The sequence below is a fragment of the Engraulis encrasicolus genome, chromosome 10 (assembly GCF_034702125.1).
Source record: "Engraulis encrasicolus isolate BLACKSEA-1 chromosome 10, IST_EnEncr_1.0, whole genome shotgun sequence".
Taxonomy (NCBI): Eukaryota; Metazoa; Chordata; class Actinopteri; order Clupeiformes; family Engraulidae; genus Engraulis; species Engraulis encrasicolus.
This window is the reverse complement of record NC_085866.1, coordinates 39,528,106-39,542,296: the sequence shown is the minus strand read 5'-3', so window position 1 is coordinate 39,542,296 and position 14,191 is coordinate 39,528,106. Positions and strand designations below refer to the sequence as shown.

Below are 14,191 nucleotides of genomic sequence, written 5' to 3'. Positions count from 1 at the left end.
GTACACAATCTGTATAACTTAGCTGTATATTCGTAACATTGTGTGCATTTCCTGGAAATGTACCGTTTTAGCGAGCGATAAGACAATGCGGCTCACACCGAAAAATACGTCTGTATCTGAGCACAGATCCATGTACCGCCATAGGCATTGAACAAACAGTACACACTGGGCTAGTATGTTCAAATATTGCAGGTACAATTCTAAATCACATGGCCATCTCTCAAGTCACAGTGATGCTGACTGAATTTGTTTTTCTCACATCAGAACGAAAGGGAAATACTTTTACTTGTACAAAATAAATGTTCTTGTGCTCCATATGACAAGGTGTAATAAAGAAACAACACTGCAGTGGGCTGTATTTGGGTGGTTGACGTTTAAGGGCGTAACGCAAAAAAAAAAAAAAGTTTTTCAAATTCCTGAAAAAAATGATGGATAAAAATTGGAAAAAAAATAGAAAAAAATAAAGCACTTAGTGGTCTGTGGAATTTCACCTTATTTTTGCCATTTTTGGGAAAATGTGTCCTGCATCAACACATAGCATAGGCATGTCACACCGCAGGAAAATTGAGTCACACCACAGGGAAATCACTGCATTATCGCCATTTGAATCCTTTTGTATACATAACTGACATCTGAGCTCATGCTAATTTGATAATGATATTGTGTTTAATCTTAATATGTGTTTTCTTTAATAAAAAAAACTTTTTTTCCCTCCTATAAGAGCAGTCACACCACAGGACACCATAACATGAACCTAAGCATTGCGTGACAGAAAGATTGCAATATAAAGACATATTAAGACGTTAAGAGTCACCTTAAACTTCCACAGCACTCTCCAATAACTGAGGTACTGACTGGTTAGGAGCCAGTCTTTAAGACTCTTGTAGTTGGCCTTGCTGCTGCCCATTCACAAACATTGACATACATGTCACCCCACAGGACGCAATTTGTGTTACAAAATTGAACTTGTAGTTAATATTACTGTCTTGAGTTTTTTCCACATTCACATATCTTAATCTAAAGTTAAGATTTATGCAATCATGCCAAATGCTTCATACATTATTTAAAATGTTGTTGGTTAATTTATATATATATTATTATATATTATTTCATTAATGTTACAGTCACACCGCAGGAAATTTGACATATAAACCTTTACATAAATCTTAACAAAAATGTTTCTTCTCATCTAAGACTAATATGAAACATAATGTACCACATCTTCTTTCATTTACATTTGTTTTTTAAAGGAAAATAACAGTTTTGTAGGTTTTTAACCAATGTTACGAAAAAACAAGGCGTCACGTCTCCCACCCATTTACAGTCTTCCGTGCTATTATGCTACACACTTAAATAAAAGGTAATTAAAACCTGTTACATTACTGTACATTACACTTAGTTGACGACTTACAGATATTCACAGGGTATTGGTTACAGTCCCTGGAACATTATGGGGTAAGGTGTCTTGCTCAAGGGCACCTCAGCCATGGAGTGAGGTGAGGAGTGGAAGGGTGGGATGCAACCCTCAGATCTAGTCCATCTTCTTAACCATTAGGCTTACGGCTGCATACACGTACAATATGATAGCCTTTTCGAGCACATGAGTGTCAGGTCAGGAAATGAATAAATGTGGTAGGAAAAGTGTCTCACAATCTAATGAGTTAAAAAAAGTCATTGTTTCAACCTGAGAGACACAAAATGTTCTCTTTGATGCGTTTCAGTCGTGCTACGGGAAACCTTAAAGCAACATAACGTATATTTGTTATGTTTGGAAGCGGAAATGTATCTTACACAAACTACAATGGGATGGTCTATTCCACCAAAAATGTCTTAGCACAGCTACTCAGTAAAAAAAATGCAATGGACCCAATACAATGCAGAATGATTGTTTTATGGACTCTCTAAATGTTGAATTAACAGTGTATTTTCAATGTGTATAGCCCACGAGGCAGGATGTCTCCAAGACCATTCATACAGAGCCTTTCACCCCTTGACAATTTATTCAAACCAATTTTATAAACGCAAAGATTTTTTTTAAGCTTAGTGTTCCTTTAACACAGAATAATGATGAATGACACACTCTACAATGTAATACATAGAGACCATCTCCTAAGACATCTCAACCAGCATCAGCATCCAGGCTAAACAAATGCACACAAGACAGTTAGAAAGAACCATCAAAGAATTGCCCATCAACAAATCAACCAATGAAATGAATGAATGAATGAAAACCTCTCAACACTTATCAACACCCCAGCTAGCCTGAAAACCACAATAGCAAGAGACTCATCACGCACCACCAAAGAATTACCCATCACCAACGACTGAACCGAAACGTTGCCAGTTAGCCAATCCACCCAGTGTACACATCCTGCCAGCTGTGCCACACACAACCAAACCCCAGTGGTACCACGTAGCCGGACAAATAACACAAAAACTTCAAGACTGTTAAAAAGTACTCTCTGAGTACTTTCGTACATTGATTCTTTATGTGTTGAATTAACAGTGCGTTTTCATTGTGTACCAAAAAAACCCACACACTTTTGGACACCTAAACACCCACCCCCTGCACCCTTTTACTTACATGCTTTGTTTTTTTAAGAAATCCAACAATGTGCTCCTGTATTTCCCTTTAAATATGTTCCAGAGAGTGCCAAGGTTTGTCCAAACGTGTCAGAGTTCAGTAAGACAGCTAGGCGATCGGCACAGGAAACTAGCGCGCGCGCGAGAGAGAGAGAGAGGAGCTAGCGGAGGGCACGAGGAGGAAGAAGAACACCATGCCTTAGGTCTCCCTCCCACTTCTCCTTTAGCAAGAGACTCGAGCACACACCAAAGAGGAAGGACACTCAGAGATGAAAAAAGAGGAAACGGGCAACAGACGAAAAAGAAAGAGGGAGGGCAGGGAGGGAGGGAGGGAGGGAAAGGGGAAGAAACCAAGAGAGCCAACTCTGGAAAGAACACGGTTGACACAGAGCGAGAGAGAGAGAGAGAGAGAGAGGGAGAGAGAGAGTGAGAGAGAGAGACACAGAGAGAGAGAGAGAGAGCAAGAAAGACACAGAGAGAGAGATTTAACAAGTCCTTTATTGACTCATTGACACAGAGCGAGAGAGAGAGAGAGAGAGAGAGAGAGAGAGAGAGAGAGAGAGAGAGAAAGAGAGTGAGAGAGAGAGCAAGAGAGAAAGAGAGAAAGAGAGAGAGCTACACAGAAGCTGAAGGGTTTGGTTAAGGTGCAGGGTGTGGCTGTTAGTCATCCGCCTATTTGGAAGGAGAGAACAGGGGGGAAAACGGGGAAAAGGATGATGTTTGAAGAGAGGGAACGGAATGAAAGAAAGAAAATGCACCTGGAGCCAAAATGACACAACTCCCACAGGAACTCACTCACTCATCCACCAGCAGCGCACTTATCACCAAACTATTGCACAACGCCTCAGCTCGCACGGACACCCATGTCATTTCTTTACAGCCCCGTGTTCAAGTGTGTGTGTGTGTGTGTGTGTGTGTGTGTGTGTGTGTGTGTGTGTGTGTGTGTGTGTGTGTGTGTGTGTGTGTGTGTGTGTGTGTGTGTGTGTGTGTGTGTGTGCAAACATGCATGGCTGTACATTAGTGTGGGTTGATTTCTAAGAACTACATGTAGTAGGAGTGATATAGGACTGTTCTAAAGGAACATTGACAGATGGAGAGAGTGATTCCAGAACTAGGGTGGTGGAAAGAAAGAAAGAAAGAAAGAAAGAAAGAAAGAAAGAAAGAAAGAAAGAAAGAAAGAAAGAAAGACAGAAAGAAAGAAAGAAAGAAAGAAAGAAAGAAAGAAAGAATTGACAGCAAGACAACTACACAGAGAGAAAGTGATGAAGAGAAAAAGGTAGAAAGAGAGAGACGAAAGAAAGAAACAGATTTATGGGGAGACATATAGAGACAGCAATGGAAAGCGAAACAAAGAAGGAGAAACAGAGAGGGGGGAGATGAGAAGATAAATGAGAAATATGCAGAGAATATACAGACAGACAGACAGACAGACAGACAGACAGACAGACAGACAGACAGACAGACAGACAGAAAGACAAACAGAGCTCATGCCCTGTTAGTGCCATGTGGATACAGGAGGGGCAGCTTGTCAGGCAGTGGCCGATGGCCGATGGCCTGTCAGTTGGCAAACGGCAGCACTCAGGGACAAAAGAGAGAGAGAGAGAGAGAGAGAGAGACAGAGAGATGGTGAGTGTGTGTGTGTGTGTGTGAGAGAGAGAGAGAGAGAGAGAGAGAGAGAGAGAGAGAGAGAGGTGGCCAGTGAACAACAGAGAGAGAGAGAGAGAGAGAGAGAGAGAGAGAGAGAGAGAGAGAGCAAAATGGCTGCAGAGTGACATGAGTGACTCATGCTTCCTCTTTAACATCCAATTCTGCCCCTGTGCGCCTCTCTCAGACTCCTCTCTCCTCTCTCGTGCCTCTCTCTCTCTCTCTCTCTCTCTCTCTCTCTCTCTCTCTCTCTCTCTCTCTCTCTCTCTCTCTCTCTCTCTCATGCTCCTCTCTCCTCTCTTTCTCTCCTCTCTCATGCTCTCTCTCCTCTCTTTCTCTCCTCTCTGATCTCTCATGCTCCTCTCCTCTCTCTCTCCTCTCTCAGGCTCCTCTCTCCTCTCTATCCTCCACTCTGAGCGCTGGGGGGACCTCCTCCGTTCTCTACATCAACACTTCAGCTCCTTTAGGACCACAAGGCATATGCTTTTAGGAGACACACATGCATACGCAAAGACATACGCACATTCGCAAGGAGACACACATGTGCACACAGACATACACACACATTCACAGGCACAGATTCAAACACATACACACACACACACACACACACATCCCCAAACACACACACGCGCACACACACACACACGCGCGCACACACACACTTGGGCAGAGATACGGTATGTGTAGAGTTTTCACATCCCTATATGAGTATGCCTGAGTACATGTGGCCCCGCACGCGCACACACACACACATGCATGCGCATGCACGCACACACACACACACACACACACACACACACACACACACACACACACACACACACACACACACACACACACACACACACACACACACACACATTTACGCTAAGTTCCACACAGTCATTCATGTGTATGCTCTTGGGTTCATACAAAGTTGTACATGCGCACACATAATCACTCATGTGTGAGCGAGAGCATGGACACACACACACACACACACACACACACACACACACACACACACACACACACACACACACACACACACACACACACACACACACACACACTCACTCCTCCGTGGACAGTCATGCTTTAATATGTATAACTACCATATAACTATGATGTTATATTTAAGGCAGCATCTCTAATGGGCATGTGCAAAAATGCATGTCCATGTACAGAGTGCATGCGTATCGACAGTATCTCCTCTTTATCCCCCGTGCAGAAACAAGTAGCCAAGGTTAGACACTGTGTTTTTCTGTCTCTTTCAGATATTCTTCCTGCCACATCCCCAGGGTCAGAAGTTGATGAAAGGAGTCCATTTAACTCAACGATGGCCCATGTTTGAGCTATTAAAAAAAACTGATGTGACCCTGCCGGAGAGACACAAGCTCACTGTTCAATACCTCACTGGCTTCTGTTTATTCATGGGTGGCCTTCAAAATGGCACAACCCCGACTGGAGCACATTATAACAATTTCCTTCTCGGCTCTGTTCGCCATTTTTTTTCCTTTTTTCATTTTTGTTTTCACTGGGCTTCTGTGGTGTGGAGTGCTGTTACTGTGTTTCTGTTTTACTGACGATTTAATAAATGGATCTTTTGTATGGCTGCGTACTCAATAACTATGCTGCTGATGTGAAGGGAAAAAATGCTGACCAGAAAGTAGCATTTCTTCTTACTTTGGTGAATGCTGAACATGAAATGTGTCAACAAGTAGCAGACATGCAAGTTCCTAGAAAATGGCATATTATAACCGCACAGGTCTTTCTGGCCTTGATTGTAAATGATCTAAGTGACTTTATTTAGACTGTTAAGCAATATAAAAGCACTTCACAGAAAGTATGAAGGAGCTAATGCAACTTCAAGTGGAATTTACATGCTGAACATACCACTCTGGGAGCTTCTGTAGACGTAGCCAGCCTATTATTTATACAATTATGCGTTTTTATGATGACAATTGTAGCCTATTACCGGAGTAAAGATAAATACTTGAATTTTATGCAGTGACCAAACTGACAAGATGACAGTGTCCCCCATCCTTCAGTGAGCGCGTGCCCTAGGTTTTGGCACACGCTCCAGTGCGTTTTAAGCGCAGTGCCGCCACGCGACATCGAGAGACCCGCCCCCTCAGCTCCCTTCGCTCGACGTGTACGCGACTCTCAGCCCGCGCGCACCAAATTCATTCACCCGAAGGTCTCGCGCGTATGTCACGAACGCGCTTTACTACACAGCGAAAGAGGGGGAAGAGAGAGAGAGAGAGTGAGTGAGTGAGGGAGAGAGAGTCCATTCTCTCTTTAGGAAAAAATCAACCACAGAAGCGATAACGAGTAAAAGGAATATAATTGCTCTATTCGAGATTACAAGCAGTGTACGGTGACGACAGAAGGGTCATTTTCCACGGCTCGCCAAAACCTACTTCCTACACCTTTGACAAAAAATAATAGCCTGCCCTACTCCTCCTCCCACAAATACTGTAACCTAATCATGTCTTACCTTCCCCGATATTTAATGACAAATGCCGAATCCTGGCGTCGACATTTCCTACTTCAGTGTGTCCGCTTCAAATTCCAAAGAGGCAAATCTCCGAGTCGTCTCAGAACATGCACCGATTCTTATCTTTAAAATGCTCGACGAAGAAAACCGCAGGTGAGCGTTAAGAAGATTTTAGGGCAAAACTAACCGCTTGCAACCCGCTACCCCATGACACACCGGGTGCACTCCTTCACCGTTCTTCCTAGCCTGGTACACTGAAAACATCACTTCGGAGCACGATTCACTCCCTTTGCAAAATTACAGCAAGCAACCCCAGTGGACACAACGCTTCGGCTAGCCTGTAGTCGCACACCTTACAAATAAATCACTATACTGCCATAGAAACCACAGCTTTAGAGACACATTCACACGGGAGACGTCTCTATATTGAGCTAAGATCCTAGCAGACTATACCTTATTCCCAAATTGAGCGTTGGAACAGCGAAAAATAAGCAGACCTGGCTCAGTTGATTAACCACAGTGATCTGTATTAAAACAATGCCTCGACTGTTTCCAGAAAAGCTTCTTTCTGTTTTGATGTACTCTCAGGTCTCAGGCTGTTTTATAACCATGGGGAAAAGGGGGTTTGCTGGAGGCGACCCATTCTTGGGGAATCACGGAGCTTTTCAAAACGGGAAAAACCCTGCCATCTAGAAGCTAACTAAACGTTGTCCCTGTGAAAATATCGTAGATTATCATACTTACAATTTTTGCATTAAAATGATCTGGAGGGCGATAGCCGTTTCGCTTTCTGAAGCACATCCGTTTCTTTTTATCTTGTTTTATGTATAAAAATACAGTATCTTTTTTTTCTTCCAATGTTCCAGCTTCAGAATCGACACCCTTACAGAGGCAGGCTGAGGACATAGTGCGCATGCGTCAACTTAGACAGTTCTACTCAGGCGGTACAGGACTTCCTCGTTAATTGTAATTTCTACTGGAACTGCGAGTGAAACAAAGTAACACACTGGAAGCGGACGCTTCTCCGATTGTTACAAATTACTCGATTCTTTGTGTCAGGGAAACTTGCCCAAATTGAGCAGAACAGTTTCAAGCCTTTGTAACATTGGGTAGCCTAGGCCTACTCACTGTCATTACAGAGGTGTTGTTGACCCCTTATAACTAAAGCCATTTTCAGTATAGCCATGTGAAATTATAGATAGGCTATATAATTTGACATGAACAAGGTCTCATCTCAAAACGAAATGCTGCACCAAAGAAAGAAAGTTGTCCATATGTTCCACAAAACAGCCAGCAAGATAGGCCTACTTTCTTTGAGTCAGCTTAATGTAACCTATCCATTATGGTAAAACGTATAGGCCTATCTTGGTAGGCCCTGTGCCTATATGATTAAATCATTTCTGTAATGTACGATTGAATAGTTTGCATTATGGTTACAGAATGGCTGTCATTTTGTCAGGTAGGCTATTCAATGACCGTGCCAACCAGCAAGGGGCGCCAAACACCAACGATATGCGCGCCGATTATGTGATTGGCAGGTCAAGGTGAAAACTTTTATGTGTAGCCTACAGAATCAACTATTGAAAATAAGCTAATTACTATTCAGATTTCTTGCAATAAAAGACTTTTGAAAAACACTGAAGCCTACATATTTCTTCACGGAGATACCCAGTCTCTGTTAACATTTAATCAATTGTCATAAAAAAAACGTGTTCCTTGTTTTGGCTGTCATTTAAAATAAGGTTGTCACTTACATTAATTTAGAAAGTAATAGACCTGTATATGTTTTAGATGGATAGTTACTATGTTAGTAATAAAGTTAATCACCCATGTTCAATTTAGATGAAATAGCATAAGGGGTGAGATAAACAACATCGTATGTTTTGGTTTTCAGTTTAAAAATGTGTCTTTTGTTTTTGCCATAAGTCAGCCTTTCTTACCACATGGTGTCAGCAAGGCTCTCCTCAACACAGAAGATGAACATCCACCATTTCCCAGAGCATAGCAATAAACTCAGGGTAAAATGGCTAGATACTAACTCAATTGCATCACTTATTTGTTTGGGGAGTTTGTTACTGAAGTCTTTAACTTAGGTAGGCTATAGGCCTACCTAAAAGGACTGCAGGTTTTTTTTTAAGTAAAGCTATGTGTGGGGAATTAAATGCAACCTTGCACTTCTGATGGGAGAGTGATAGCTTTTGGTGACATTGTAAGCAGGTCCACAATGTCCCTGTCAAACTGGAGTAAATCTCCAACTCCCATTGTCATTGCGACACAGCACTCCACAGCACACATGTGTCTCTGCACACTGCACACAGCACAATTGCATTTATGCCTCACCTGTGTATGGGGGTAGCCCCCAGTGGCGCCCCAAGGGAGCAGTGCGGCGGACGGTACCATGCTCAGGGTACCTCAGTCATGGAGGAGGATGGGGGAGAGCACTGGCAGAGAGAGTAGAGAGAGAGAGAGGTTCCATTGGCCCATTGTTTCCGGGTTCTATTATTGCAAGGGGGAGGGGGGGGAAAGTCCCCTTATGGCAGACCTAAGGACTGTTCTATTCAATGGTAGGAGTATTATGACACACCCCTTTAGGCAGACCGGAACCTGGTCATGTTAGGTGCCCATAGCAACCTATTATGTTGGCATATCTCTATGATTTGAACACATCCACCGTGGCCAACCTAGCCTGATAACGCCAGGTACATATCCCGTTTAAAAAAAATACAAGAACTACGTGTTTCTTTGGTATTTTATGGTCAAAGTTGTCTTCGTCTGCATATAATTCCTATGTACGAATGTGTACTTCTGCCGTCCAGCAAAATCGATTACGTAATATTGTGACGTCAATGCAAATGATGGATACTTAAAGAATCTCTGGCACCGGGAAATCACTCCCCACACCAACCTGGCAGGTCGAGAGTCAAACTGGCAACCTTTGGGATGCAAGTCTGACACCCTAACCGCTTACCCATGACTGCCCATGAGTAGGTTGTGGGGTAAGGCTACATGTACAGTATTTGCAATTCGGACATGTCAGACATGTCTCATAATGGTATGTAAGACAAAACAAATAATGCTCTAAAGTCAAGTCTATTTTAAGTTTGAGTTAAAAACTTCTGAGTTTGAGTTAAACAGTTAAAATGTTTGAGTTAATAAGTTCTGGGGATCAGTTAGATGTGATTAAGCCAAGTGTAATATCAACCAACAAAAAGAGATTTGATATGCTATTGTTATGCAGTGGGGACATCAGCTAGAATCATTATACTACTACTAATGAAATAATAATGCATTTTATTTATATGCACCTCTCTCATTCAATGACACTATACAAAGATAAACAACAGTAAAACCATACTGTCAATTCTAAGCAACTTGTAGACGTGGTGTGTTTAGTTTTCTGCATGCAAGCTGAGACATGTCACCAAGAGTAACGTATTGTTGCATTTAGAGTGATTTATCAATTGTGACTTGAATCAGCCGACATGATGCATGAGTGTTGACGCTGTTCATGTGGTAACCGACTCACAAGCAGGGCAGAGAAACATAGCTTTCAATGGTCAACATCAGGTAATGAGTGAATTAAGCTGTTACTGACACATTCTTCCTAGACCTGGAAAAATGCAGTCAAAAACCGTTCCACTTTGTTCTGGCCTGTGTCCTCTTCGGAACAAGTGTCTCAATGTAAACAGAGAGCTCTGTCGAGTCTTTTATACACAGTACTTCTGGGTCCCATCATCTGATGAGCTCATAGGAAAAAAGCTGGCTAACTGGGCTTCACACACCATTGACAACACACACATTCCCAGAACCATGTAAGACCATTTATTCACTTGAAAGCCTGAATATCCATCCTGCCAAGGATGCCCATATTCTCAATGACTTTCCTCTAGCCACAGTTACTCATCTTCTTATCCCAGAATGTGTTTTAAAATAAAATGTGGTTTACTGTAGTTTCATTCAGTCAAAAGCTAAAAAATGAACAGTACTCTTACATCATACAGGGACAGAAGAGTTTCCATTTCAAGTCTCCAGTCTTGACAGTAGTACCCCGTGGAGACAACTCAAAAGAGGGAAACAAGACAGCTAGCGTAGCAACAAAGTAGACTCGGCTGGCTTTTTAAGTGCGGTTTAAGGTCAGTCCCCTCTCATCATCCAAGATCTCCTCCACACGTCGCCTCTGCCAAACACGCAGTCATGTCACAGTGGTTGTTGCCATTGGTCGCAAGGGAGTTAAACGTCAGGAAGGTACATGGGAAATGATAGAAGAGGAGAGAAAAAAGGGAAAGAGGGAAAGAATATGACAATGCAGAGGATTACAAAAAGCCTCATCAGAGTTTTTTTTAGTATTACTTAACAGTCAGTGTTGGCTGCCAAACTGTCATCTGCTGAGAGTCATTGGCAAGCCAGCTACGCTCTTGACAAGGAAGTGTGACTCCAATCAAGTAATACTGCAGGATAATTGGAGACAAAATGCACAGCAGTGAGTGGTGCTTCAAGCTTAATATGCCTCATATTTGTAAGTGGACTGTAAATAATGTTCTTTGAGACTGACATGCGGTTTGCATTTGCAAACGATCTTGGAAGAAAGACTAAAGCCATGTCCATTGCATCTCAAGGCTGTATAACGATGCCTTTATAACACACCTATCAATCACCTCTGTCAGGCAGAAACCTTGTATCTCCACTTAGCAGTGTTTTTACTTATTAAACTGAATAAATCACTATTTTCTCAATAAGTAATCATTTCAACATTAAAGTTGGTTATTTAATACATTATCATACACATACACACAGCCTCAGCGTACATGTATTGTCTGGTCTTGTTATGTCCTGTTTTGTCAAGTGTTGTCTAATATCTGTAAGAATGACTGACACCAAAGACAATTTTCGGTTTCATCTAATCTAATCTTATCTAATCTAATACATTTATGGAGATTTACCAGTAGCACTGATTTATATGTTATGAATAAAGAACGAATATAAAATACAAAAAAATAGAGATACAAGTTTTTTTCTGGACAGCAACAATATGTATAGTACACAGTACGTACATACACAGTACGTACATACACCGTATACTACACACAACTGTGCATACTATAGTCTACATACAGGTATACAATCATACATAGGCCTACATACATACTGAACACCTGTGTGTGTGCATGAAAGCACTTTGAGTCAACTGTGTAGTTGGGATATTGTGCCATACAAATACATTTTGATTGATTGATTGATTGATTGATTGATTGATTGATTGATTGATTGATTGATTGATTGATTGATTGATTGATTGATTGATTGACTGATACACCTAGGCCTATATATTTATAAAATGTAATTTGACTACATTACATAACACATTAACACATGTGGCAAGACAACCTGTGATAAAAGAAAGAAGAGAAGAATCTGAGTGCTCACACAAAACAAAACAAGCCCCTTTTGTATCAGCACCTGCTCATGAATAATGAGCTGCCTGGATGTGAGTTTCAAACGCAGCATTAGCATCAGAGAGAGTAGAGCATTGTGGCACTTAGGACTAATAAGCTACTGGCAACTGGCCCCATCACAAAAGACCTCAATCACATCACATGCATACTGCGCTGCTGTTGTAAATATCCAAGATGACATACAGGCCTTTCACATTTCGACCTCAAACCTCTATGACAGAGAGAAGACAGAGAAGGCAAAATGATTCTTCTACTGGACTGCACTTTATCTATTGACCTGTCATTTCACTAGAGGAGCTTTCAGGCTGGCTTTGAAAATAAACAAACATTTATTTGGGTTAAGCTTCCCTTTCTGGTATATATTGAATATTGTTGTGCTGGTCTAGCCAGTAGGCTACAAAGGCCTGTTTTTTTATTCTCTTTGGTAATAAAGGACTTGGCATGTGATCTTAGGCCTACCAAAGGGTTTCTTTGGTCAGAGCATATTACAATAAAGAACACCCTATAAAACCCAAGAACCATTCTGCCAAAACCCATTCCGCAAAAGTATTGGTGCTCACAGTGTTTTAAAAGGCTATGGGCATAATGGCATTTAAGGTCAATTATCTGAAAATCCCCAGACCATCAAGTGGACAAGACCTTTGCTGGCCTTCCAAAGGTCTAACCTCAGCAGCAATAAAGTAGAGACAAAGCTGCAACTATTTTCCTGAAGGGATATGATATAAATATGTGTAGGAGGCAGACACTGGAGTATAACAAGGGAGCATGACAAGACAAGAAATAAATTAAACTTCACAACAAATGCAATTAATAGTCTGATTTTTGCTGAGATCCATTGTAATAATTTAGCCTATGCATAATTCAACTCAGGTGAAAGGAACAAAGCGTAGGCCCTACTAACTTAATACTGTGATGTTTTTGACATCGGGGGGGGGGGGTCTGTCTTTTATTTAATGAAACATGGACTACCTGCAGTTTACTCAAGCTGTCATCCGTCCTCGTTTTGCTCTCACTGGCTGGCAGTAGCAACTCCACCCGCAAAGCTCTCTGGGCAGTTGCCTGGTTTGAAATCATTAAGTTAATTTCCTGGGCCTGGAGATTTGCAAGAGAGAGAGAGAGAGAGAGAGAGAGAGAGAGAGAGAGAGAGAGAGAGAGAGAGAGAGAGAGAGAGAGAGAGAGTTTGGTGTAAGCTACAGTAGGCCTAATTATTAGGCCTAGGCCGCTTTTTAAACAGATATGGAGATAGACAGCAATGGTAGGCCAGGCCTAATATAATAGACAGTAAGATGGCAATAATTGGATGAAAAGAGGCTCTCAAGGTGTTTCATCTAGGCTAAAACTGAAACATGAGTTATTAAGTAGAAAGTTTGGATACTCTGCCCTGTAGTTGTGGTAGTGCAGCCGCATTTGGCGAGTTCGGTTGCGAGCTTCAGCAGCCTTCAGCTGACCAATGAGGGAGTCCTGGCGCATCTTCTCATCAGCAGTTGTCTTGTTGCCAACGCTTAGGTTTTTGTCTTTGGTAATTGCAGCGGAGACTCTCTGTTTTGCTAGAGCCACTGAGTTCTGAGCCTCTTTCGTTGGTTCCATGTAGGCCTGACATCGCGCTCTCTGTTGCGGGCACATCTTTTTCAAATCGGATGGGGTTTTGTTTTTATGGCGGTCTGAATCCATGGTTGACAAAAGTTCTGTTGGCGTCGAAATAGACTCGTGTAACTTGTCACTGCATCCTATTTAAAGGCTATCAATCTTTGTCCCCCAGCAGCGCACTCAGCTGTTTGTCGTTGCTATGGTGACATCCCCAGCTCCAGAGAGCACGGGGAACATGCGCGCGACTCCATATTTGACTGCTTTCTGTGGCTTTCCGAACGCTGCTACAATATTGTTGAATACCTCGGAAATTCAAATGCCTAAGCGCGACGCTCTTTTTTTCCCAAGGTAGCTCTCACTAAGTACCAAACTATTGTAAAGCATTAGGCATGCACAAATGCACAAACAGAGCATTAAACATCCTTAAAGATCACACACACCC

At 42.0% G+C, this 14,191-nt stretch overlaps 2 protein-coding genes across 6 annotated transcripts in view; both read right to left on the bottom strand.

Moving 5' to 3' along the window:
- Window positions 1–7,605, bottom strand: part of rgs19 (regulator of G protein signaling 19) — a 65,299-nt gene extending 57,694 nt beyond the window's left edge. For 2 of the 5 annotated variants that reach the window (XM_063208834.1, XM_063208835.1), the window contains exon 1: window positions 7,454–7,605. In XM_063208834.1, the coding sequence (XP_063064904.1) occupies window positions 7,454–7,510 (57 nt within the window). In that variant the 5' untranslated portion in view covers window positions 7,511–7,605. The other 3 variants (XM_063208837.1, XM_063208838.1, XM_063208836.1) reach the window with 3 other exon arrangements.
- Window positions 7,606–10,508: 2,903 nt separating this feature from the next.
- On the bottom strand, window positions 10,509–13,963 carry LOC134456242 (protein LKAAEAR1-like). The gene is made up of 3 exons (XM_063207626.1): window positions 13,543–13,963; window positions 13,132–13,254; window positions 10,509–10,886 (listed from the first exon to the last, which is right to left on the bottom strand). Exons 1-3 carry the CDS (start codon window positions 13,831–13,833, stop codon window positions 10,827–10,829), a joined length of 474 nt encoding a protein of 157 aa, XP_063063696.1. The 5' UTR covers window positions 13,834–13,963; the 3' UTR covers window positions 10,509–10,826.
- Between the last annotated feature and the right edge of the window lie 228 nt (window positions 13,964–14,191).